Consider the following 22,903-nt stretch of genomic DNA (forward strand, 5'->3'; position numbering starts at 1 on the left):
GCTATCACACACACACATTTCCACAGACTGTGCTCCGCACATGCATTGCATACACTCACATGCACACCTTCACTCATTGATGTAAGGGTAGAAAACCATTTGGCTTGGCCAGGATGCAATGTATTCTTAAACTCTGTTCATGTGCAAAGCACTTTTGTGTACGATGTATTTTCTTTGGAAAGAGACCAAACTTCTGCACTCCTGATACGAGGTTGAATTCCCAGGAGGTAATAGTTGGAGAGATGTAACTGTGCAAATTTAGACTCCTCGAAGCTGTTTTCTGCAGTATAGTTTAAATTTAGACTCCTTGGAAGCTGTTTTGTGCAGTGTAGTTTAAATTTAGACTCCTCGAAGCTGTTTTCTGCAGTGTAGTTTGAAGGAATTTAATGAAGTGACCCACACTTGTTTGGACACTGATTCATTTCTATTCATGTAATTACAGATGTATTATATTCATGACATCATGTGTTTTGTCAAATAAAATATTTCACACAAAGATTTCTTTTGAGGGAATGTATTATCCCAAGAGGTGTACCGGTAATGCATTTTTAACCACACATTTGTGCATGTGTGTGTGTGTGTGTGTGTGTGTGTGTGCTTGCTTGTGTATATAAAGGAGTACTGTACAATGTCACACCGCCTCAATCTGCCTGTCACTAATTTTTCATTCAATATTCTCAGTTCATTGATGAAATCACAGGTAGCTCAGGTCTCCATACATGTGCAAAAGAGAACAGTTATGACAGCTGTACAAACCACTTTGTATCTCACATTGTTCTGTCATCAAAACAGTACTTTTTTTTTTCATATCTTACACCTCCAACACAGCAAGAAAACACACACACACACACACACACACACACACACACACACACACACACACAAAACACATAGGGAGTAGTTTACATTTAACTTACATGTCTTTCCATTTATACAAAAATAAATCTATGTACAAATATTGCATTGTTCCACATCAATCCAATCTCTATGAAAGCAATAAACCCTACTGGACTGGAATGAGCAATGGCTCCCAAAAGCATACATACATGTATGAAAATAAAATGCGAGTGTTATGTTTGTAGCTACAATATGTAGGGTTTGAGGATCACTTCACTTTTGCACACATCCCACCTTTCCACATAACATGATTTGTATGTAATGCAAAGTCACAATAACCTCGTAACATGCTTTTGAAGTTTTTTTTTTTCCCCCTGGGGGGGTGGGGGGGGGTGGAGAAGGGGGTACATTGAACTTTCTGTGACCCATTGATTTTCCTTTTTAAGGATTGCTGGTGTACATGATGTGCATCCAAGAAAATGTTGAAACACGGACCAGTATGCTTAGACATCTAACATCATATCATACTCTTGATTTCTAATGCAGAATTTAAATCACACAGAACCAAATGACTGCCATGATATTAAAACAGCAAATCATTGAGAATCTGCTATACTGAAACAAATAATACAAGCCTCGCCACTAACTTTTTTTCTCTGGTCACCCATTCAAGCTATGTTGGCCTAAAATACATGTAAGATGAAACAGAACAACCATTTTGAATCTTGGATGCATGATCGCACCATCAAAAGATACACTGGAAATTTGATGGCCTGACAACAATTTTTAGTGACCCAAGGCCAAAGGGCCACTGCTCCTGTCAAGTCTTGAATAATATATAAAAACTTGGACCATTGTACATAAACATTCAATCTCTTATAGCCTACTGTAGATCATTAAATGGATATCCTGGTCATGTGACAGTGAAATCAGTCTCTTGCTGACTACTGTAAAAGTGGAAATTTTCGCTGTGTTGAAATTTTCGCGCATTTCGCACAACCAGAATCTAGCACGAAAATAAAAGGACGTGAATATTTTTGCATGCCATATGTTTCAGTGGTTGCTGTCTCGATTCCGAGGAATTAAAAACACGTGAAACTCTTCTCACACGGCCAAGCACGAAAAATTAGTCGCACAAAAATATCCACTTTTACAGTAATCCTCATTTGGTTTGAACAATAAATGACTAACCCCGTGAGTTCTCATTAATTTGCATTGCGGTTTTACCTTCTGTATCTGCTACCTTTTCACACGTACACACAAAACTGAAGCAACTTTTACATCTTCAAACTTGCACAGGGACAGACATTAAAGCCAGTGACATCTCTTTGCCCAAACAAAAATGAGTGCATGTACATTACCTTTAAAGTAGCATCGCAGTAACACAATTACAAGGGCTGTTGTAACACATCCATAAACAACAAGATGTAAGAGTATACACATGATCTTCACATTCTTCAGCATTCACTAAACTAAGCAAAGTCTTTCATTATGCTTTTGCTTCTGTTTTACTGCTCTCTTTAACATGGCTTTCTCTCATAGACTTATTTCTCCTTGGATGTCCATCTGATCCCACTGCATTTCAATTCCTAATTACAACTATACACCTGACAGCAAATAAATGTGTTTTTCTCCCATTTCTATCAGTACACTGTCGGTGGAAAAATATTTTACTTATGCCATCTCCAATGCCTTGCTCTGTGATATGCACACCCACTGACAGCAAAGCATGTTGAAACATCCCACTACTCAAACAAAGTTTGAAAGCATCATTTCAAGATTATATTATTACCAGGTGTATTCTTTCTTACAGATTGTGTCAATGAAATGTGTAATGATCTCATTTTTTTTTTCTTTTTGGTGAATATGAAAACAATAATGCACTGCAGGCACAACATCCTACATTGTATATCTAGTCACATAGAAATGAATTATACCCGATTCTTGGAGTGGAAAGCCCTGATGTAGATAAATCCTGTTGAGCATAAAGCACAAATGTACAATGTAAATGGTACTCTTCCTTTTCCACAGCAACACACCTCTTCATATCATTCACCTTAAATATAACACATACTAGTACGTGAATACTGAAGAAGTAGAAAATTACTTGAAAGTACAACTCACACAAGCTCCCGTGATGACGAAATGCCATGTACCAGTTAAGAATGTATAATTTCACTCTCTACAGAAGGACAGTGATTCTCCATCTCCACAGAAAAGTATCATGCTCAGTTCAAGATGGACGCCATAATACAATACTTGTAATGATGACACCATTACCTGAGAATCTAAACACCTACTTGTCATGGCATGTCAGACAGCTATAAGCTCAGTACATAATGGTAGTTACAAGTCGCACAATCCGCAGTCACACTGGCAAAAGATTGCAAAGTTTAAGATCGAGATCTTTAAGATCTCGATCCGTTGCCAGTGTGACCGCAAGCTTCCAGCCTAACTTCTTGCGAAACTTCCCACTCAAAGTAGGGATATTTTCCTCACCCAAACCAAACTTCTCGATCTTTGCCAGTGTGAACACCAGCAACTGAAACTTCACGAGGTTTGTCACGAGATCGGTCCACCAGTCTGTGTGCGGACAGTTCCTCCAAAGTGTGCAGCCATTGTGATATAGTACAGGTGTTCATTGTTACGTCACAATCACAAGCCATCAGACTGCATACTCTTTCTTCTTCCTTGCGTAAGCGCACTAATGACCCAAACTTTTCGATCCAAAGATCAAGAAGTTTGGCTGCCAGTGTAAACGGACAACCAAAGATCACGAAGACCTTGCGATCTTAAACTTCTCACTCTTTTGCCAGGGTGAATGCAGCTACAGTTCGAGTTGCATTATTAGCCTCTGCACAAGGAGAATTCTTCCATATCTTTTTAATAGTCCTGATCAGCCATGTATATTTGTTCTGTTCAGGATGAAGCCAGTCTTCATTCATACTCTCTGTGCTTGCCCCATCAACCAGTCGACTCCCTCGGTGAGACCACTCAGTGAATCGACCTCACAGTCTACAACCTGAGGTAAAAAAAAAAAAAATTACAAGAATTTAGAAGGAAACATCTTAGGGGGAGATTACCATCAATGTAAATGTGGGCAGACATAGCACAGCTCCCGATATATAAGGTACTTAACTTGTTGGTGTATGAACACACGTGGTAATGAATAAATAGTTGATGACGATTTCATTCAGTTACACACAGGCTTGTTAGCCAAGTGACATTGCCATGATGTGGTTTTAATGTTTTATGATTTTACAGTGGTTTCATATTCACAGTCCCAGTATACACATAAAGTACATATAATGACACGAAAAAGATATTTTTTAAAAGGAAATAGAGGAGGGAAAACATGCATATTAATGTGGGCACATTGCAAATCAACTTGGGAAATTAATTCATTTTAATATCTATATGATATAGACTTTTATGGTTGGATGTATTTATTATGCATGGTTATTTCATCTGTCTCAAGTGACAAGGAATACTTTAAAAGTGTTCAAAAAAAATTGTACAAGCACACAAATATTTTTGCATGCCATATGTTCCCGTATTTCATGTCTTGATTCCACGGGACATATGAAAAAAAAAAATAATTTAACCCAGCCAAGAGTGAAAAATTACTTGTGCGAAAATATCCACTTTTACAGAAGCCATATTATAGCATTTGTGGACTATAAACTTTTTCCTAATTTCACTTTGGGTGGGGTCAGCATGTATATACATGTACATGATTGACTGTATGATCACAGGTTTTTTATGCAGTTTGTCAACGAACATTCCCCTTTAATTGAGCTGATATATATATTTTTTTCCATATATCCCACACAGAAGAAGGTACACAAACTTCCAGTAGTCTTTAAACAAAATACTGTCAAATACCCATAATCCACAGCAAATCTATGAAAATTGATGATTAACCCCTTGAGGACGGACCGATTTTGCCACAACACACATTTCCCATAGGCACCAGCCCGAGTATTCTCGGGACTCGTCCTCAACGGGTTAAAAAAAACTACAACAAATTACCTTCCAAGGCCTCTGTAGTTTCTGTAATGAGAGTTGATCTGCCATCTTCACACATGGGACCCGCGGTGTTTCAGCCTCCGCGATGCTTGAGAGAACCAGGAGAGGTTTGCGCTCAGGCGTCCACTTTGGGTCCATGAAGGCGAAGAGCTCCGGCCGACTAGCACTGCAGTAGCCTGGAGAGTGACCAAATGATGACCATCAGAAATTATTACACAAAGTAATTGCTAGGGAAATCCAATTTCTACAATAACAAGCACAATATGAGATTATCAATCCACATGAAATAACTTTTATGGTGACAAAAAATTAAATTTCATAGAATGACACTTTGTAGTACAGATATTGTGTATCTCACAGGTTTCTACATGAACAATCTATGGCCTTTAAATTCCACTGTTGTATCAAGCTCTTACAAAATAATGAAACAAGGTGTATCAACATGAATTGATGCAAGACTGTTATACTAACTGAGAGATAAAACAAAATTGAATACACAAGCCTCTCAATTTGAATGTTAATGGTGTTAAACTTAGCAATCCCAAGATTCTTATTGAAAATATGGTTAGAAAACTGTAAACAAAATATTTAAGACTATTTTGGCTTAATCAACACTACAAGAGACTGAACACTGCACTGTTAATTTTTGCTTCACAGTGGTACAGTTTCCATGTCGTCTTTATTGTTTTCAAAAGATTATACACAAAACTTTGACCCTTCACACATTTGCCAACCTTTCTTCAGGTTTTGTGATGCATCCACAACAAACACGAAGCCCCCTACATCTCTGAGCATGGACTTGACATGGTCGTTGGGTTCAAAGTTCATGAAGTCTTCTTCTTGCGGGTCAGGACCAGCACCAGCTCCCCTCTCACCATGAACAGCGCCCTCGGCGTTGGAGTCTTCAGGAACTGGCGAGACTCTTTTTATCAATTTGCTCATGCGGGGCTGATCGTCACCACGACTCTCTCGTTCTTTCCTGGGTTGGACACAATTTGTTATGTTTCATAACCCCACCATATTGTTTGGATTTTAGAAGTGACAAGACTCACTGTTAAAAGCTAGACAAATATCACACACATATATTCAAATATTCATATTTACATAGATGTGCACATTTTCATTATGTAGGATGAAACCTTCTTCACATAAACTGAACCAAAAAAAAAAAAATGACAAAAGAATAAGATTTATTTATTGTTGTTTATCTGCTTTGAATTGTACATGCAGGAAATATCATGCTTTCACTGATATTAAGTTGGAAACTCTTGGAATGTAAGCATTCAGCCTATAAATGCAAATTTATTTCATGCTTTCAATTTCTATTTTCACAAAAGCTGTCAATAACTTTCTGCAAATCTACCTTGTAGCAGAGTAGAGAACCACCAGGCGAAACCGATTTTTCTTGTTTACAGTCAGCTCAAAGCCAGTCCCAACACCTGAAACAACAAAACAAAGAAAATAATACTCAATCACTAATTTATCACATTATCCTTTCTAACCAGGTTAAAAAAAAAAAAGTGTTACATGAGATATTTGCATTTGGAATGGAAGGGGGGGGGGGGGTGTCTGTCATACTGCTCCAAGTGGGGCAAGCCTCATGGTAAGGGTAGGCCTATACAATCGCTGCTGCTCATAGTAGCGGACTTGAACCAGGGACCTTGTGTCTGAGAATCTGTGGTCTTATACACTGAGCTACAATGGCTCAGTGATCCTACCAAACAATGCTGATCAAGAAAATTACAAACAAATAAACAAACAAATAGGGAAATAATAGCATGCTCATGAATTTCATCCCAGAGAAATGGAGTAGTTACAAGCTACCTGGATACATGGCCGCAAACACGCCATTGACCTTGATGATGCTTGAGTCCTGGCCCGAGATCAGCTTCCGGACGATGGTGGACGTGTCCGTCTCCAGGCCGGGACCGAACATGACGAAGATGGGAGAATGGCGGGAAGGGAGGAAGGACCTGAGGAAGCGTGGAATGGATGACAGATTGAAAGCCGGTTCCTTCTGTAACTCTGGGTTACATCGCATGTACCTAATTCACACAGGGGGAAACATGAAAATATCCATTACACATCAATATCAATAAAAGATCATACACGTACATATCTTTCATACTACAATATGCCTTGAGCTTGAACTCAAGGTTCTTAAAACTCCCAATAAATGCTGATATCATTTCATTAATAATTTCATTCATGTTAACAATGTTTGTCCACCATTATTTCTTGCTGATTATGATTCATACATGGAAATACTGGATTTTCTTTTATTCTAACATGTAGAAACAATAATTGAAAACAAAAATATTCTAATAGATTGACAATGGTAGGACAGAAATGCATGATAACAAGTTTTCCTGTTTCCAGAATGGCTTTTTTGTATTGTGAATTGCAATACAAACCAGGCTCTTTCAGCTTTCTTTTTCTTGACATGTTTAAAAAAAAATGTAACTGCATAGGCTGATATTGTTCTCCATCACTTTACCTTGCCGTACTACATTTGCCTTTCAGCATATTAACTGGTGTGCTGTGCAATAAAAAAAGAGGGTTCTCACACACACACACACACAAAAAAAAATAGCAAGGTGTCAAAAAACTGTACATTACAGAGAACAAAGTAATCATACCAATCCCTAGCACATCGTGACAAAGTTTTACTCCAACTGTTGCATCACTAAACTCAATGGATCTGTTTGACTTGCAGCATGGTACAGTTGGGTGGGGGGGGGGGGGGGGCGGGGGGAGGAGGTGAATAAATATTGAATACCAATCATGGAGCTTGCAAAAAGTCATACGACTAACTGCGTGAAGCATGACCAGATAAACTTACACATCTTTGTAGTCCACTCCTTGGCCCTGGGCTGTGAAGTTGGAGGGGTAGGTGCCATTGCTAACCTCTGACCACTTGACCATGTCCTTGTCCAGGACTGACTTCCACAGCAACTGGTCGTTGCAGAAACTATGGAATTGCCGACAAGTCGCACTCAGATTACAAATGTCCTTGGCATCAAGGAACTGCAGCATGTGAAGGAAGGCGTATACCTGTTTGAAAGAAATAAAGAGGAGAACAGAACAAAAACAAAATAGTTGTGAAACCTTATTTAGCAGTTGCAGACACGCATTGTAGTTATCAGATGTTATATCAACCAAGAGGACTGACATGTACAACATAAAAACAATTTCTTCATTAAGATGTGTAATCCCATTGTTAACTTTTGACATATATGCAATTCATTCATTTTGGATTGATTCAGAGGTAAGAAGATAATAGACAATGTACATATATATTCTGCTTGCCTTTATTATTAAGAATACAAACAGGTAGCTTGGAAAAAGAAAACATTGCGGGGTACTTTTTTTTTGCATTATAGTAACACACATGGAACACACATGATGGAAATCTAACAAAAAACAAAACAACAAGCAAACAAACAAAAACACTATCTATGTATAGTCTAGTAGGTTGTCTGAAAGAAGTGAATCCAAAGTACACTTGATAACATACTGGAATGTTCAGGAGAGTTGCATCCCTGGTGTCATCATCGCAGAGGTTGTCACAATCAGGCTGTGCAGCAGACATCTCATCTCCATCATCACTGACGGCCATCATGGCTTGATGATGATCTCCCATCTCGGCTGAATGCCCAGGCCTCGGTTCTGGCACTGATCCTACCTCTACCAGTCCTGGTCCATCGACTCCATCTGGTCCCACAGTGTGATCATCCATGGCGAACAGATTACGGCATTGCTGCGAAAGACGCAATGAGATGTTCAGATGCTGCACCTGCTGAACAAAGTGGTCCAGATCAAAGTAGGAGCTGGCGTTGGCCTGGCTCTGTCTCATCAGAGCTTCCTCTACTTCTCGCATGTTTTTCTCATTTCCGAACATCTTTGTTTTTGGGGTTTTGTTTTTTTGCCAAATAAACACAAACACAACACAATTTGGTGTAATTCAACTTTCTCTTCTAATTCTATACAAAATGTGCTTGATCATAAATGTAAGAATACTTTTCTGATGAGCACATTTCTGTTCAAGCTTCTCAAATCAAAGTAAATTTATGACTTAAACAGTCAATCTTTCATCTTCAGCCTACTGACAAAATGACAGCTAAATAACATGAACAGCTGAGACGACACATTATAAGTTAATCCTGACAGTGATAGGTGCAGTTCGCGATAGTTCGAGCTCATCCCATGCACATCATATGTGTACAACACACTTGGAACAGTAGCCTACTAGTACACAAGAGAACTTGAAGGCTTGCTTATAACGTATTCACAAGGCCCAAAGCAACAAAGGGGCCAGAAGCATACACACAGCACAATACAGCCGTGCAGCCTAACCCCGGGGCGCTCCTTGCTGTGCCTGTGCTGTGGGGCCCTGCCCTGTGTGGTCGCAGTTGCTAGTGCAGTGTTTGGATTTGGTAATTTATCCAACCAGTCCGTCACGTACTGTTTACTACTAATAATAATACTACTGGACTCTACTATATATAAATGGATCCAGTGGTGCGGTGCAGTACTTGCGTTTTCTCTCGACACAACTCTTTCAAACTGGACCACTACATTGCCGGCATAGATACTTCAGACCTACCTGTATTTATGTGCCTTGTCTGAATCCCAAGGACTAGATCGCGTTGTCGTCTTCGTTTCCACGCTGGAAGATATTGCGTAATCTCGAGTTCCGTGTGTAAATATCAACAGTCTAAAGATAGTACAAAACGTCATTTATTAGCCTATTTTCAAACTTTTTGTGTAATTATCAAAATATTGTTTCATTAAACCTTCATAGTGCTGAACTACATTTTCTATAGCTGAAGCCGTCTGATATTTTTGATAAACTATCAACTATCTAGTTACTAAATTTTCAGTGCACATCCCAATATCACAAAACATGAAAGGTTTATAGATTGTCTACACAGAGATACGCTGTATAGAAGACTACTTGCACAATATGCTGGCGAGCGCGAGTGGCAGTGTCCAAGCTTTACATAGTAGATGCAACCCGCTATGTACATACACCGGCTGGTGACGCAAAGCGGAAATCGTTCGGCGTCGGGGTATGATGGCACTTCCTTGATGCGACCAGCTATACCTGCGCCCTGTTTCATAAAGCTCTTCGTAAAGTTACGAACGACTTACGAGCGACTGGTGATCAGTTCTTATGCTATTGAAATACTGATAAGTATAGCACATCGCAACTGATCACCAGTCGCTCGTAAGTCGTTCGTAACTTTACGAACAGCTTTATGAAACACCCCCCTTCCTTGACTTTCTTTGAATACACTGTGTCGTTGAGCGAGTGTGCTAGGCTGACTTCTTGCGTCGTTCTCATCTCAATTCACTGCTTCTCAGCTCCTTCAGCTCAGCCAGCGCCAAGCCCAAGCTTCATAAACGCCACATCACCTTTTTATACGCAGAGTCATTGTCTTGTAACTGTAAGTAAATTTAGATTACTGGTATGGTAGGGCCTACTAAAGTGATAGTAGTACGGGTAAATTTACTTGCTTGTCATCCAAGTCATCATTGACATTTTAGACTATAATGTAGAGTGTTAAATAATGATGAATATTGCTGCTTCTGCCTCATCACTGGCTCTGATCTGACTGATAGTATATAGCTCATATTAAAGTTCTGAAGTGTCAATTTAATATCTAATTTTTGTGAGTGAAATTTAGCCATGTGTAAGCATGCATGATAAGATTTAAGTAATGAGCTATTCAGGCAGTGGGAGACTGTCACTATATAAATAGGTCAGTGGTGGAGGGGGGGGGGGGATCGAGGTCACAACGGGCGTGCATCCCCTCTCATTGTTCTTGAAACAAAAGAAAGTTTTTAAAAGAAGATGAAAGGGGAAAGATAAAGGTAAATAGCTGGGCATTTCTCTGTGTATGACGAACACAGTAAACTATCAATGCATACAACTTTCCAAGTGTCTCTGCAGTTTTTGTAATTTGATCTTGTTCTTTCCCTGCAGTGCCTTTAGCGCTATTCTTGTCTCGCAGCAAGATGGCTGACGGTGCCGAATTGGTCGTGTCAAACTCCTTCAAAGTCTTGACCCAGAATGGGGAATGTCAGATTGACCTTTGCTTTGGTGACATCACCAAGCTGAAGAAGGAGGATGAAGTTGATGTCATCGTGGTTTCTGCCTTTAGAGGTGAGCATCCAGTTTCTGTGTCTTATTTGCTTCTGCACCTCATACTTAAAGAGAAATGCTGCAGCTGTACTTCATGTTTAAATTGTCTTTAATCAAAATAAAGAGCTTTTCTCAGGGAAATAACAACAGATCAAATTTTTAAATGTTTGTTTGTACATACACATGACAGCAAAATATATTATTTACTTGTTTTTTTTTTTCCACTAATTCAGCATCTCACATCTTCACAACAATGCAATTTCTAGTCCTTAATCTTCTCTTAACAACAAGAAAGCAAATCAATTGAAAATTTGTTTGCAAGTCCATGGGACACTTTAAGTTGTGAGATGATGATATCATTTGAATGTTATTGTTCAGTGTCGATGTTCAGGATATATGATATTCTTGCAAAACCTTTACATGTTTTTACTGGCACAACAGTCAATGTTTCACATTTCAATTCTGTCCAGCATGCGAGACATACAAATGTGTGAAGTGTAGGTCTTGTTTTGAGTATGTGCCACTTGGCTGAAAAAAATTGTAAAGTCTGTACATCTATAGTTCCTTTTTTTAAATACAGTAACGATATGATGAATATAAAGTGTAATATGTCAATATTGATGATAACAGTTTCTGAAACTGAAAAATGCAAACAACATACAATATATTACCCTGTCTCACCTCCATGCCCCACCCCCCCCCCCCCCTTTTGATAGAGCAGGGGGAAAAAAAGTATCTAACTCAGTGCTGTCCAATCATGAAGAAATGAAATATGGTGATTTCTTCTCTTTGCATTGTCTGTAGGTAACTATGCCGAGTCACCTACGTCAGTGTTGGGTGCACTGAGCCGCAACCTGAACCTGTCTGTAGCAGGGTTGGCACAGGACAAGGAGGAAGACCTCCGCCCACATTACTCCTGTTGGTGGTCTAAGCCACTCCCCTCTCAGCTGCCGTACAGGAGACTGCTCTGCTTTGAGACCAGAGGGTAAATTATGGCACTTTGATTACTCTTTGGCTGGGGTTGCTGTTGGTAGGGTGGTGATGATGATGGTGGTTGGGGGGGGGGGGGGGGAGAAGAGGGGTAAAACATTCCTTGCATTCATAAGATGCCTGTCAAAAACCATTGAAGGTAAATTATGATGCTGATGTGTTGCAGGCATTCATAGACTGTGATTGATTTCAGCTAAGGAATCCTCAGGGCAAAATCGAATTTTGAGAGAATAGATTTTACTCTGTGGTGATAGCCCAGATTGTAGCATTTTATTCCAAATGTCTTATCCTAACAGAAGTTTCTGTTGTGTGAGTTCACTATTAGAGTACTATTCAATTAACAGCTTTAGTGTCAAAGAGTTAGTCTGAATCTAGATACACTGTAGCTCTCCACAGCAAGCCCTGTCACAATGTGGTACAATATGTACATTCCTTCTCTCTGTTGTTCTTTCTTTTTTTTTTTTTTGTTGCATTTAACCATGTACTCTACAGTATTTCAAATTTCACTTTCAAGACAGATTTTTTTTTTTTTTTGTGCATCTAAAAATGCTGTTTGATTAATAAAATGATTGCAGACAATTTATGACATTTCATCAAAGATACATTCGGATTGTGGTAGGTCCAGAATAATCGTCAATAAAATATCAATCCACTTAAAAAAAACACACACACACACAAAACAAAGCAAAACAAAAACATAGCAAAACGAACATGTCAACTAAGTTTTCGACTTAACATTTTTTTCCCATTTACAGTGTCATGCATATATATATATATATATATATATATATATATATATATGTATTATATATATATATATATATACACATATATATTCTGTCATCAACATTAAGTCTGCACTGTAACATAATTATGTGTCAACAGAAGAGTGTTGATCAAACCTGGGTTCAGTCTGTTCTCTTGTGAGATGTTTCTGATGATACACCCTTGATGTATGAGGTTATGAGTCGGTGAGCTCTGTAAAAATTACTATGCACTGAATACTTCACACTGCTTTGAGTTCAATGTGTAAGCCTGTGTGATAATGTCCACAGTCTTGTTCTTGAAATATACATTGAGAGCTTTCAGACAGATCCATTATTTGTGTTTGAAATTATGGCTAAGATTGTCAAATAAAAATTAGACTACAACAGTCTTACAGAGAGATAAATTCATTATGGGACTCGGTGACCATCTTGGCTCACGTTGTCACACACATGCCATGCATTTCCACGTGAAAGTATCCCAGTGTATCAGTTATGATATTGTCCTGTCGGCATAATGTTGTAGCCTTTATGGTAATTTAGGGAAGCCATGCAGGAAGTTGGCCATTATCAAACCTAAACAACAGGAAACTGTCAGTTAAGAGGCATTCAGGGATGCCAGTTTTCAGGCAAAAAGCCTAAATTCAGGCCCCTGTTAGTATCAAAAGTTCAGGCCCCTTCATGTACAATGTAGAATCATGTAGATTTATTTCAGGCCCTTTCTTTCATTCAGACTGGCATCCCCAATTATAGTATAACATTACACTTTTGCATTATTAGAGAGGTCATTTTGATAATAAAGTTCTGTATTGTCCACATTGATACTTGCAGATACTATTCAGATTCTATGTGAAGGGATAAGTCAAACATATTATTCATATATGTATAAAAGTAATCTAACATAGTGCAGTTATTGCACATGCTAGAAGTGTGATAGTAGATCAAATGACTTCTGTGCTGAGCTCAAGAGATTTCTTCTGCCTTTCGAAAATTGGAGCCGGCAGCCTTATTTTTGCAGCATAAAACTTTCGTGAATTGCCACTGGCATTCAGTGCATTGTGTATAGACCAAGTCTTTCATGTTCATTTTTAATACTTTTGCAAATTCTTGCTCCTTGTGAAATATGTGAAAGTGTCATTCGCACAAAAATTTTTGGTGTTACAGTATTGTAAATTGTGTGAAGATGAGAGCTTTTTCTGTGTGTTTTGCAAGATGAAGTATTTCCCAGACAATTACTTTGACAAAGAATTTGCTTTATGATAATTTGTGCAGGAAGAGTCTCGATGGCCGGCCCCAGGAGTTGGTCGCCAATGTCTTCCGCTGCTTGGTGTCCATCCTTAAGGATGAAGATGGGAAGGTCATCACACCGCTCCTCAACACCGGTGATCAGGTGATGGCCTCTCTCTGTGATAGTTGTCACATGACTGAAATGATTGAAAGTTTAGATTGGGAGATGCGAACTGCACAGCGTTATCTTTGTGCTCAAGTTTTCTGCCTCGAGGTTGTTTAGTCTTAGTTGTGTTGTTAGAGGGACACAAATTGAAGCATTTACTTTCCTCAATCAGTCAACCTATACATTGTGCAGCGAATTTGTAAACTTCATTTGCATTTTAAATATTTTGATTTATCCACTTGGTATTGTGGCACTGTTTTGTAAATTTGAAGAATCTTTACTCGGTTTCTGGGAATACAGCAATGTGTGTGCCTGGCTGTGATTCTACCTGTTTCTTGATTTTGAATATCAAACTCGATCCTACACTGTATATGTGTCTGTATGTGTGTGCATATGTTTATGTGTGCATAGGCCCTACGTTCCTGAACATAGTAGCAACTAATGATCTGTTCCCGATATCACATCCACTTGTGTATTTTTGTGTATTAATATTGTCTGATTTGTTCTCAAAACCATGTGCAGGGTTATGGTGAGGTGAGCATGTTACAGGGTATGGTGGAGGCTGCTGTGAACTGGATGAAGGCTGGTCTCCCCCTCAGAGTCATGAAGCTGGTTCTCTATGTCAAGGTTGTGGACGGTGAGATTGTGAAACACAGCATGAGACGCTTTGACGATGTCATGGCAAAGTTCAACGAGCTCAAGGAGCGATACGAGATGCAGTTGCTACTCCCGAAGGTGAGGGCAGAATGTTGGGTGGTGTCATGATTGTGGTATGGGGATGCTGTCATACGGGACTCAAAAATATTGAAGTTCCTCAATTGGTACTTCCAGCATTCCCTAAAGTTAGTAATGCAGGAATCCAGCAGCTATCATAAAACCCAGATGTGTTCAAATGAGTGTTGTGTTTAACTTAATCAATCTCGTCAGGTACTACCAAAAATATTAAGTTTCCACAAACCATGATACCTGCAGAATTCTTAAAATTGATGAAATGAGAAAGCCAGCAATTTTGGTGAAACCTGGATTTTGTGATGTTTTCAACTTTGTCAGTGATTTGTTTCTGCCACCAAAGTCTCAAGTCATTACTGCTAATATTCATAATAACATACGCACAGTTAACATCTGAAAGTGTTGAGATTTTGTTTTTCTTTTTATTGATGATAGAGTATGGCAATGTAGAAGTGAACAATCCTATAGTGCAATGGATTGATTTGTTTGAGCTTGGACATTTACTTTTGTTATCTCCACAGTAGACAGTTCATTGTTCTGGCCCCTCACACCACTCTTATTATACCCCTGTTTGTTTAGGCAGTGCCACTGGAATTTGATGTCTATCTGTCATTCAGCAAGGAGGATGAGGCAGTTGCCAAGGTGATCAGGGAGAAGCTGATCGGTGCCAAAGATGGCGTCCGCATCTTTGACAGCTCCAGCCAGGCACTGAACAAGGACAATGTCTTCCAGGAGGACATGTACGCTGTGATGATGAGGAGTGCCAGAGTGGTCACAGGTATGATGATGATGCTGTTTCCATGGAGATGAAGATGCAGTTTCCATGGAAATGATGAAATTTGTTCCTGTGAGATGATGATGATAGTCGAGTTCAGTTGGGAACAACTGCTGTTATCAAGCGCGGATCCAGGAATTCCGTGAAGAGGGGGCGCCTTTACAAAATTAAAGGGGGGGCGCACGCAACCCTCCCCCCATTTTTTTCTTTTTATCTCTTTTGTTTTAACAAAAAATAAAGGGGGTGCCTGGTGCACTCCTTCCTAGATCCACCACTGGTTATTGTCATTCTCATGTATATGACTGTCTATGAATTCACCTTCTCTATATTTTCAACCCACAATTGCTGATGAAGTATCAATTTGTGAGAAGTTTAAAGTCCAAGTGTAGAAAGATTTGTTACTCTGTAGTCTCTAGTTCTACCCAATGATACATTGCACATTGTTTTTAATGAGCATACGCAAGATGTGAATGCCATACTTGGTTCTTAAAACATCATTCCTCATGATTTGAAGCATGCAGATGCTGTCGAGAGATAAAGAGTTCCCTCTGAAAATAACCCACAGTCAGAAAAGATCATAGCGAGGGATTGTATCATGACTCAGAAAACCCACTGTTTTGAAGTGAAATGGACTGCATTCCATACTGAAAAAAAAAAACGCATTAGGAGAAAATGCATGGAATTGACACAGAGAAAAGACGGTGCCAAGATTTGATTAGTCAGTTCTCTCTTCCACCTCCCTGGTTCTTCCATCGATTACATCCCATGTGTACGTAATGACAATAATGGATTTGTTCCTTTTCTTCTGCAGTACTCTCTCCAAACTACCTGAAGGACAAGGCCTGCATAGAGCAGTATAACATCGCACTGTGCTGCAACCGGCGGGCCCATCGAGATATCCTGGCCCCAGTGTACGTCAACTCTGTGGAGATGATGCCAACGTACATGGGTCTGGTGCAGTACGTCGACTGCAGGTCTGTCTTTGCTGAAGTTTCTCTGCATCGTTAAGTCCGCCTGGGTCTGGCTATTATTCGGTTCATTTGATTTCTAATTCATGCTCATGGCATATTTCACATGTAGACCTAGACCTTATCCCTATGGGGTAACAGGGAGTAACAAGTTGAAGTTCTGTGTTTGAGCACTATAGGAATTCTAAGTCTTCTTTGTTCTCTTCCTCCTCTCCCCTCAATCTCCTTCTCTTTCTTCATCTTGTATTTCTTCTTCTGCTTATTTTCTCTTTATTTATATCTTCATTTTCTATTTTCCCCTTGCTTATCCATCCTTTTCTCTTTTTTTTCTCATGCTCCTTTTTCTTCTTCTCAATCTTATTTTCTTTTTCCCCTTTGCTTTTCTGTCCTTTTCCTTTTTTTTTTCTCATGTTCCCTTTTCTTCTTCTCAATCTAATTTTCTTTCTTCTCTCAGGTGCTTTAACTTTTTTTCCAACTCCTCCTCTTCTTGTTCTTCTTGTTCTTTCTGTTCTTCTTGGCCTTCATCATCTTTTCATCTTTTCTTCTTTTGTATACTGTCTTGTTCTTACAGACCCACCTTACTACACTATGACTTCCCCCTTCAAATTGCACTACAGTTACACTTGGAAGATACAAAAACAGATACAAAACTGCAGACTCATCCAAACACTGTTGACTGAGTGCTTGTTTTACATTCACTTGTACAGTGCACTCCCGTTGTAATGAACACAGTTATAAGGAAACTCTCATTAATACACTGAAGTGAAAATTCAGGTCCCAAATCCTTATCTATATACAGTGCCTTTAGATACTCTGTTGTTCGGATATAACAAAATTTCAATATAGCAAAAGAAAACTGATGTTCATGAAGACTTTGTTATAATGGGTCACCTGTATATATGTGTTTCTTGGATCTCCAGACCAGCCGACCAGGCCAAGCTGGAGGAAGCATGCTCCCAGCTCAGCGTCTCCCTCTCGGTAAAGCTCCACACGGAGATGAACATCGCCGAATTCGACCCCCTCCGCTACGACGTATTTCTCTCCTACTCCCACCGGGACACAGAGAAGGCCAATCTCTTTGTTAAGGCTCTGCAGAAGCTCGCCCCAGACCTGAAGCTCTTCTTCGATGTACAGGAGCTTAAAACAGGTATTGACAATGTATATATGTACAAGTGTACAATAGACTATCTATAACATATATATCTGTTTTTATTTTTTCCAGGGGGAGGGGGGCGTGAAGAAGAAGCAAGCAGTGCACCATTTACCCATTCATCAGGTTTTATGACAATTGCTCCTTGCGACAATTTCTTCCATGAAGTATTTTCATGCTAAGTCAAACATAAGTTCTACCCACAAACATAGTCTTAACCCTAATCCTAATCCTCGCATCAAAATAAACCCAAAACCCTCTCACTTATTTAACCCTAACCCTAACTCTAAGTCCTTGGAGAAAATAAGACCAGAAACAACTGTCATTGGAGCATATATGCCACGTCACCTTCCATTCATGATCAAGCCCTCAAGGGACATGAAATGTCTTCTTCCATTTCAATCAATGAATGTATTGCTTCTCAATTAAAGGCAGGTTCCGAGATTTACAAACAGGTGAGCAAAGCCACTTGAAGAAGAGAAGGGTCCATACTGTCATAAAGAAACATGATCTGTTACTACATGTCTGTCTCACTGCCCACCAATATTACACAAACATCCCATGTCTCTCACTAGGTATGTAATTATGCCAAGAGTCGAGTTTGACTTGTCAGAGTTTTGTGCAAGGCCTTTTACGAACAGACAATATCTGAGGAAACACCCATTGTAGTTGATTTTTATCAGGTCCACCACAGATGTTTTTGTTTGTGTATGTTTGTGCAAATTTCAATATGGTTACACCAAGTACCTGGTATCACTGTGTTGCCTTGCCTTGTCATTGTTCATGTGTCCTTCCAGGTAAATCATGGCAGCGCACCTTGTACCACTCCATTGATGGATCCCGCTGCATGCTGGCCCTCATCTCAGCCCCCTACCTCAAGTCTGCCGTCTGCCAAGAGGAGTTTGCCCTCGCACAGGCCAAACACTTTTCCAAGGTCGGCAGTCACCATTTCATACCAACCTCACCTCCAATATAATTTTCACTTTGATGGGCATTTCCCCTTGTCCAGTAGCCTTGTGTCAAGCCCTTCTCTGGAATAGTCTTATATATATACTTTGAGAAAAGGATATCACCTTCAAGAAATAAACTTCTGTCAAGCATTTTTCTGAGGTATGATACCACCCTTGCATTATGAATCCAGTATCAAATATCTCAAAAAGGAGAAAATAGCTCGAAGAGTTCTGTAAGAAAAGGTTGATATCACCCTTTGAATTGAATTTTATGTATGGTAATTCTCTTTAGGAAGAAAAGCACATTATGAAATAGCCTCTTGTCAAGCACTTCACTGTTGCACCAAACATTTGAGTGTTATAGCTGTATGTTAGGATGTACAATAGTACATTGTATGTCTGCACACATAAAAATCAACCTGTCATGGTACCTTGTAGCAAGCACTCTTCACAAGTACGACATTAGATAATGGATAATCTTGTAAGTTTTCAGTATACTATCTTTTCACCTCTGTAATTATTTCATATGCTGTAACCTTCTTCCTGAGGTGCATTCTCCTTTGGATTGTAATTCCCTATTCCTTCCACTCATTCACCCTTTACTGTAAAAGTGGATATTTTTTGCGTGGGTAATATTTTGTGCTCAGCCAGGTAAAATGAGTTCGTGTGTTTTTAATTCTGCAGAATCAAGACATCACCTACAGGAACATACTGCAAGCAAAAATATTGCTGTGCTTTTATTTTCGCGCTAGTTTGTGGTTGTGCAAAATGCATGAAAATTTCAACACTGCAAAAAATTCCACTTTTACAGTGTTTTTGGAATGCATAGACAATGCATATGTTTATACAGGGAGGGCCTACATATTCTTTAAAAGCATGCAGGGTTAATTGAGCTATTCATTGTCTTACTGCCACCATCCAGGGCAAGCAGCACCTGCAGCTGATCCCAATCTGCCTGGAGGACTTGGACTCCATCCAGCCAGAGTTCACTCAAATCCCAATGGTCAAGGCTACTCCAGACATCTTGGAGGACACGGTCAAGACTCTCTGTCCGGCTGTTGTCCAGTGGCTCAAGGGGGAGAAGGTGCAGACAAGCCAAAGTCTTGCCACCATCTTTGATGATGAAGAGGTCGGTGTGCTAATTTGTATGCTGACTTCAAGTCATGATTTACAGTTAGCATTATATCAACTTTGTGATTGTCTATTGTTTTGTATCATAATACAACTAGTTTATTCTTTTTACAATTTCATATTTAGTTCATTCTTGGTCAAATATCATATATTATGCTTTCCTCTGTTTTTCTCAGTAGACATTATAAGGTAATGAAAATAAGTTCAGAGTGCACTATGTTGGATGCACAAAAACAAGATTAGGTACTGGTTACAAACAATTATCTTATCCTCTCAAACAGTTCTGTCAAAGGGCTTGTGTGATTAGGAATTTTACAGATTCAAAGCCATGAGGTTGTCATCCTTTGTCTTTCAGATTCCAGCGATCGTACCCGACAGTGAGATGGAGACCTTCAGGTTCACCGTGTTCAAGAAAAACTTTGGTCCCCTGCCAGATCTTGGCAGCAACATTCCCCCTTCACTCACAGATATCCTGCCTAGTCAGACAGCAACGGATGAAAAGGGCACAGCGCATTGTGATGTGGCCTTCAGTTACCATAGCGATGATGAGAAGTATGTGAAGTTTGTGGCAGGGATTTTGAGGATTGCAGCTCCTGGCTTGAGCATCAGCATGACGCCTAGCAACAAGGAGGAGAAGCTCCAGGTCTTGGAGGGGGCGAGCTGCATCGTCCCCATCCTCTCTCCTAACTACTTGGAGAGCCCTGTGTGCGTGGAGGAGTTTCACATCGCCCTCTGGAGACAGCGGATCGCCAACCCGGAGATTCCGCTCCTGCTTCCCATCCGCGTCCACGAGCTTCCCCCGAAGCCGACGTACTTCCACCTCGTGGAGGTTGGCATCAGCACCACGGACCCGCTGTGGGCAGTTGCCACGGCGACAGGACGGAGCGATCTCGTTAGGAGACTCAAGGGAATGTCAGGCATGGAGCAGCTGGAACTTTCTCCCTCTATTTCTGTTGCCATGACAATAGCTGCTCAGAAGATCTTGCAGAGAACAGCTAGAGCAAAGTAAGAGCAGTTTACAGGACATGCAGGCTTTCCAATTTGAAATGATTTGCAATTGTCTTCTTCTTTTTTCAATCAAAGTTCTAATTTATAAACCTTCTTTTTTTTTTAAATTAGTGTCTCTAAATATCCTGTGAAGTGCTGAAGTAGATAAATGTTTGATAAGCCAAGATTTGAATACTGCAAATGTATGTCATATATATTTTGCGAGCATACAGTATTTCATGCACTAGAACTTGAGACAATTACAAATGAGTGATTGAATTCTTGATTTGCAACCATAGCGATGAAATTAGAAACAGGCTATAATCCCTTTTCAATAGAAAAGTTGGAGATTTCCCACCTTGGAAACAATATACATTGCACCTATTTCTCAGGAGGCAATATTTTCATTAGTTGTTTGATTGCACAGATATCAGAGGATTTATGTCATTTGCAAAGATAAAAACTCTGACATTGTATATGGTGTGTAAAGTATACAGATGAAGAGAACTAAAGCATGCACCAATGCTACGTACCTGTCTTTATTTCTCCAGAGAACTGGCAGACAAAGGAGATCATCCACCCAAGCCGGCTTTGTTCAACGTCATGAAGCTCATGGAGAGAATCAAGCAAGTGACCCAACCAGACTACACCGAAGAAATGTGCCAAGTGAGTTTATGATGATGCCAGACATATCTCACGTCTCTCAGAGTCTTTAGACATTGCAGGGGTGGATCCAGGAATTCCGTAAAGGGGGTTGACCGCACCCCCATTTTTCCTTTTTATTTCTTTTGTTTTAATAAGAAATAAAGGGAGGGTGCGCGCCCGCTGCAATGACATCTTCTCGTGTCATTGTATTATCCTGCCACTACTTATGTGACATGGTGTCCTGTCCGTAATTTGTCTGCTTCAGTAAGTTGTGGGCTATATCTTTACATTTGTTCGTAAATTTTTCCTTGTCCATTTATTTTGATTACATATTGTATCTTTACAAGCACTGCTTTTTCGTAGGTCCCTCCATTTTCATAGCACCTGTCTAAACTTACCTTTATTGCCATGGCAAGCATCTTTAAAGAATGATACCCAGTCCCTGCTAAATGATTTCACTGTATTGTCATCTCATTGGCATACTGTAAAACATGGTATATTCGCGGCATGAAATTTTCGCGAATTGGAGCCGATGGCCTTTTTCGTGGCATTCAACTTTTGCGAATTGCCAATGGCATTCAATGCAGTGAAGACAAGATCTTTCGCGTGCATTTTAATTTCATGAATCTTGGAGCTCGCGAAATTCATGAAATTAAAATGCATGCGAACATTCTTTTCACAGTACCTTGCTAATTTGTTTTTCATTGAAAAATGAAAAAAAAAATAATTGAAGTGGGTATTGATTTTGAGTTGAAATATGCATTTTGTATGCATTTATCCCCTGGGAATAATTCAGTATTTTTAATGCAAAATGTATATGATGATTACAAAGAAACCAGTTACACAAACAAGCAAACTCTGCTTCATTCTTTGTGCAGAAACTGCTGGATTTGAGTTGCTGAGATGCTGTGACCCTTGGATTAAGAATATACCCAGACCACTGCTGCCTTGAAGCTGCACTGAAGCTGTCTGAAGCCACAGGGAAGGATAGAGACCACCAAGAAACATGCTCCCAGCTTCCCACCTCACTTGGCGAGTCCTGGATCTTCTAAAAAAGCACACCGATGAAAATTTGAAAGTATCCATGTCATCGATCCCATCGAGAGTTATCACCTTCTGAAGTTAGAGACATCTTGTCTTTTGAAAAAAACAAACACACAATGTGCAACTCTCTGGTATGTCTCAACAGCCACTCTCAGCCAAACGTAGTGTAGTATATATTAGCTGAAAGCTATCCCTTGAAATCTGATTTGAAAAAATTAGTACATGTATTTGGCAGTCACTTGTGTATCCTCTTGTATGTTGCATGGTGCTATATTACAGTGTGCAAGATTTTGCATACTGTTACTCGCCAAAAGGAGTAGTCTCGTTGACTCGATCATTAAGACCAAAGAAGATCTGAGGATT

The 22,903-nt window shown here is 39.6% G+C and overlaps 2 protein-coding genes across 5 annotated transcripts; one reads left to right on the forward strand and one right to left on the reverse strand.

The window, feature by feature from the left end:
• Positions 1-2,972: 2,972 nt before the first annotated feature.
• Positions 2,973-9,521, reverse strand: LOC140236976 (F-box only protein 4-like). Of its 4 annotated transcripts, none has more exons than XM_072316923.1 (8): positions 9,473-9,521; positions 8,384-8,626; positions 7,709-7,920; positions 6,691-6,911; positions 6,230-6,305; positions 5,601-5,845; positions 4,870-5,042; positions 2,973-3,859 (listed from the first exon to the last, which is right to left on the reverse strand). In XM_072316923.1, exons 2-8 carry the CDS (start codon positions 8,603-8,605, stop codon positions 3,779-3,781), a joined length of 1,230 nt encoding a protein of 409 aa, XP_072173024.1. In that variant the 5' UTR covers positions 8,606-8,626; positions 9,473-9,521; the 3' UTR covers positions 2,973-3,778. The 4 variants fall into 4 exon arrangements, with proteins under 4 accessions (XP_072173024.1, XP_072173025.1, XP_072173027.1 ...); XM_072316924.1 differs by lacking the exon at positions 9,473-9,521 and adding an exon at positions 9,402-9,465; XM_072316926.1 differs by lacking the exon at positions 8,384-8,626 and having other exon boundaries at positions 9,473-9,513.
• Positions 9,522-10,887: 1,366 nt separating this feature from the next.
• LOC140236974 (uncharacterized) lies at positions 10,888-22,582 on the forward strand. Its single transcript, XM_072316921.1, has 12 exons — positions 10,888-11,035; positions 11,819-11,999; positions 14,041-14,158; positions 14,684-14,896; positions 15,470-15,668; positions 16,477-16,639; positions 17,554-17,780; positions 18,581-18,717; positions 19,656-19,862; positions 20,220-20,869; positions 21,403-21,517; positions 22,375-22,582. The coding sequence occupies exons 1-12, from the start codon at positions 10,888-10,890 to the stop codon at positions 22,396-22,398; spliced, it is 2,382 nt and encodes a 793-aa protein (XP_072173022.1). The 3' UTR covers positions 22,399-22,582.
• The last annotated feature ends 321 nt before the right edge of the window (positions 22,583-22,903 follow it).

This window comes from Diadema setosum, chromosome 13, assembly GCF_964275005.1.
Source record: "Diadema setosum chromosome 13, eeDiaSeto1, whole genome shotgun sequence".
In the NCBI taxonomy this organism is placed as follows: domain Eukaryota; kingdom Metazoa; phylum Echinodermata; class Echinoidea; order Diadematoida; family Diadematidae; genus Diadema; species Diadema setosum.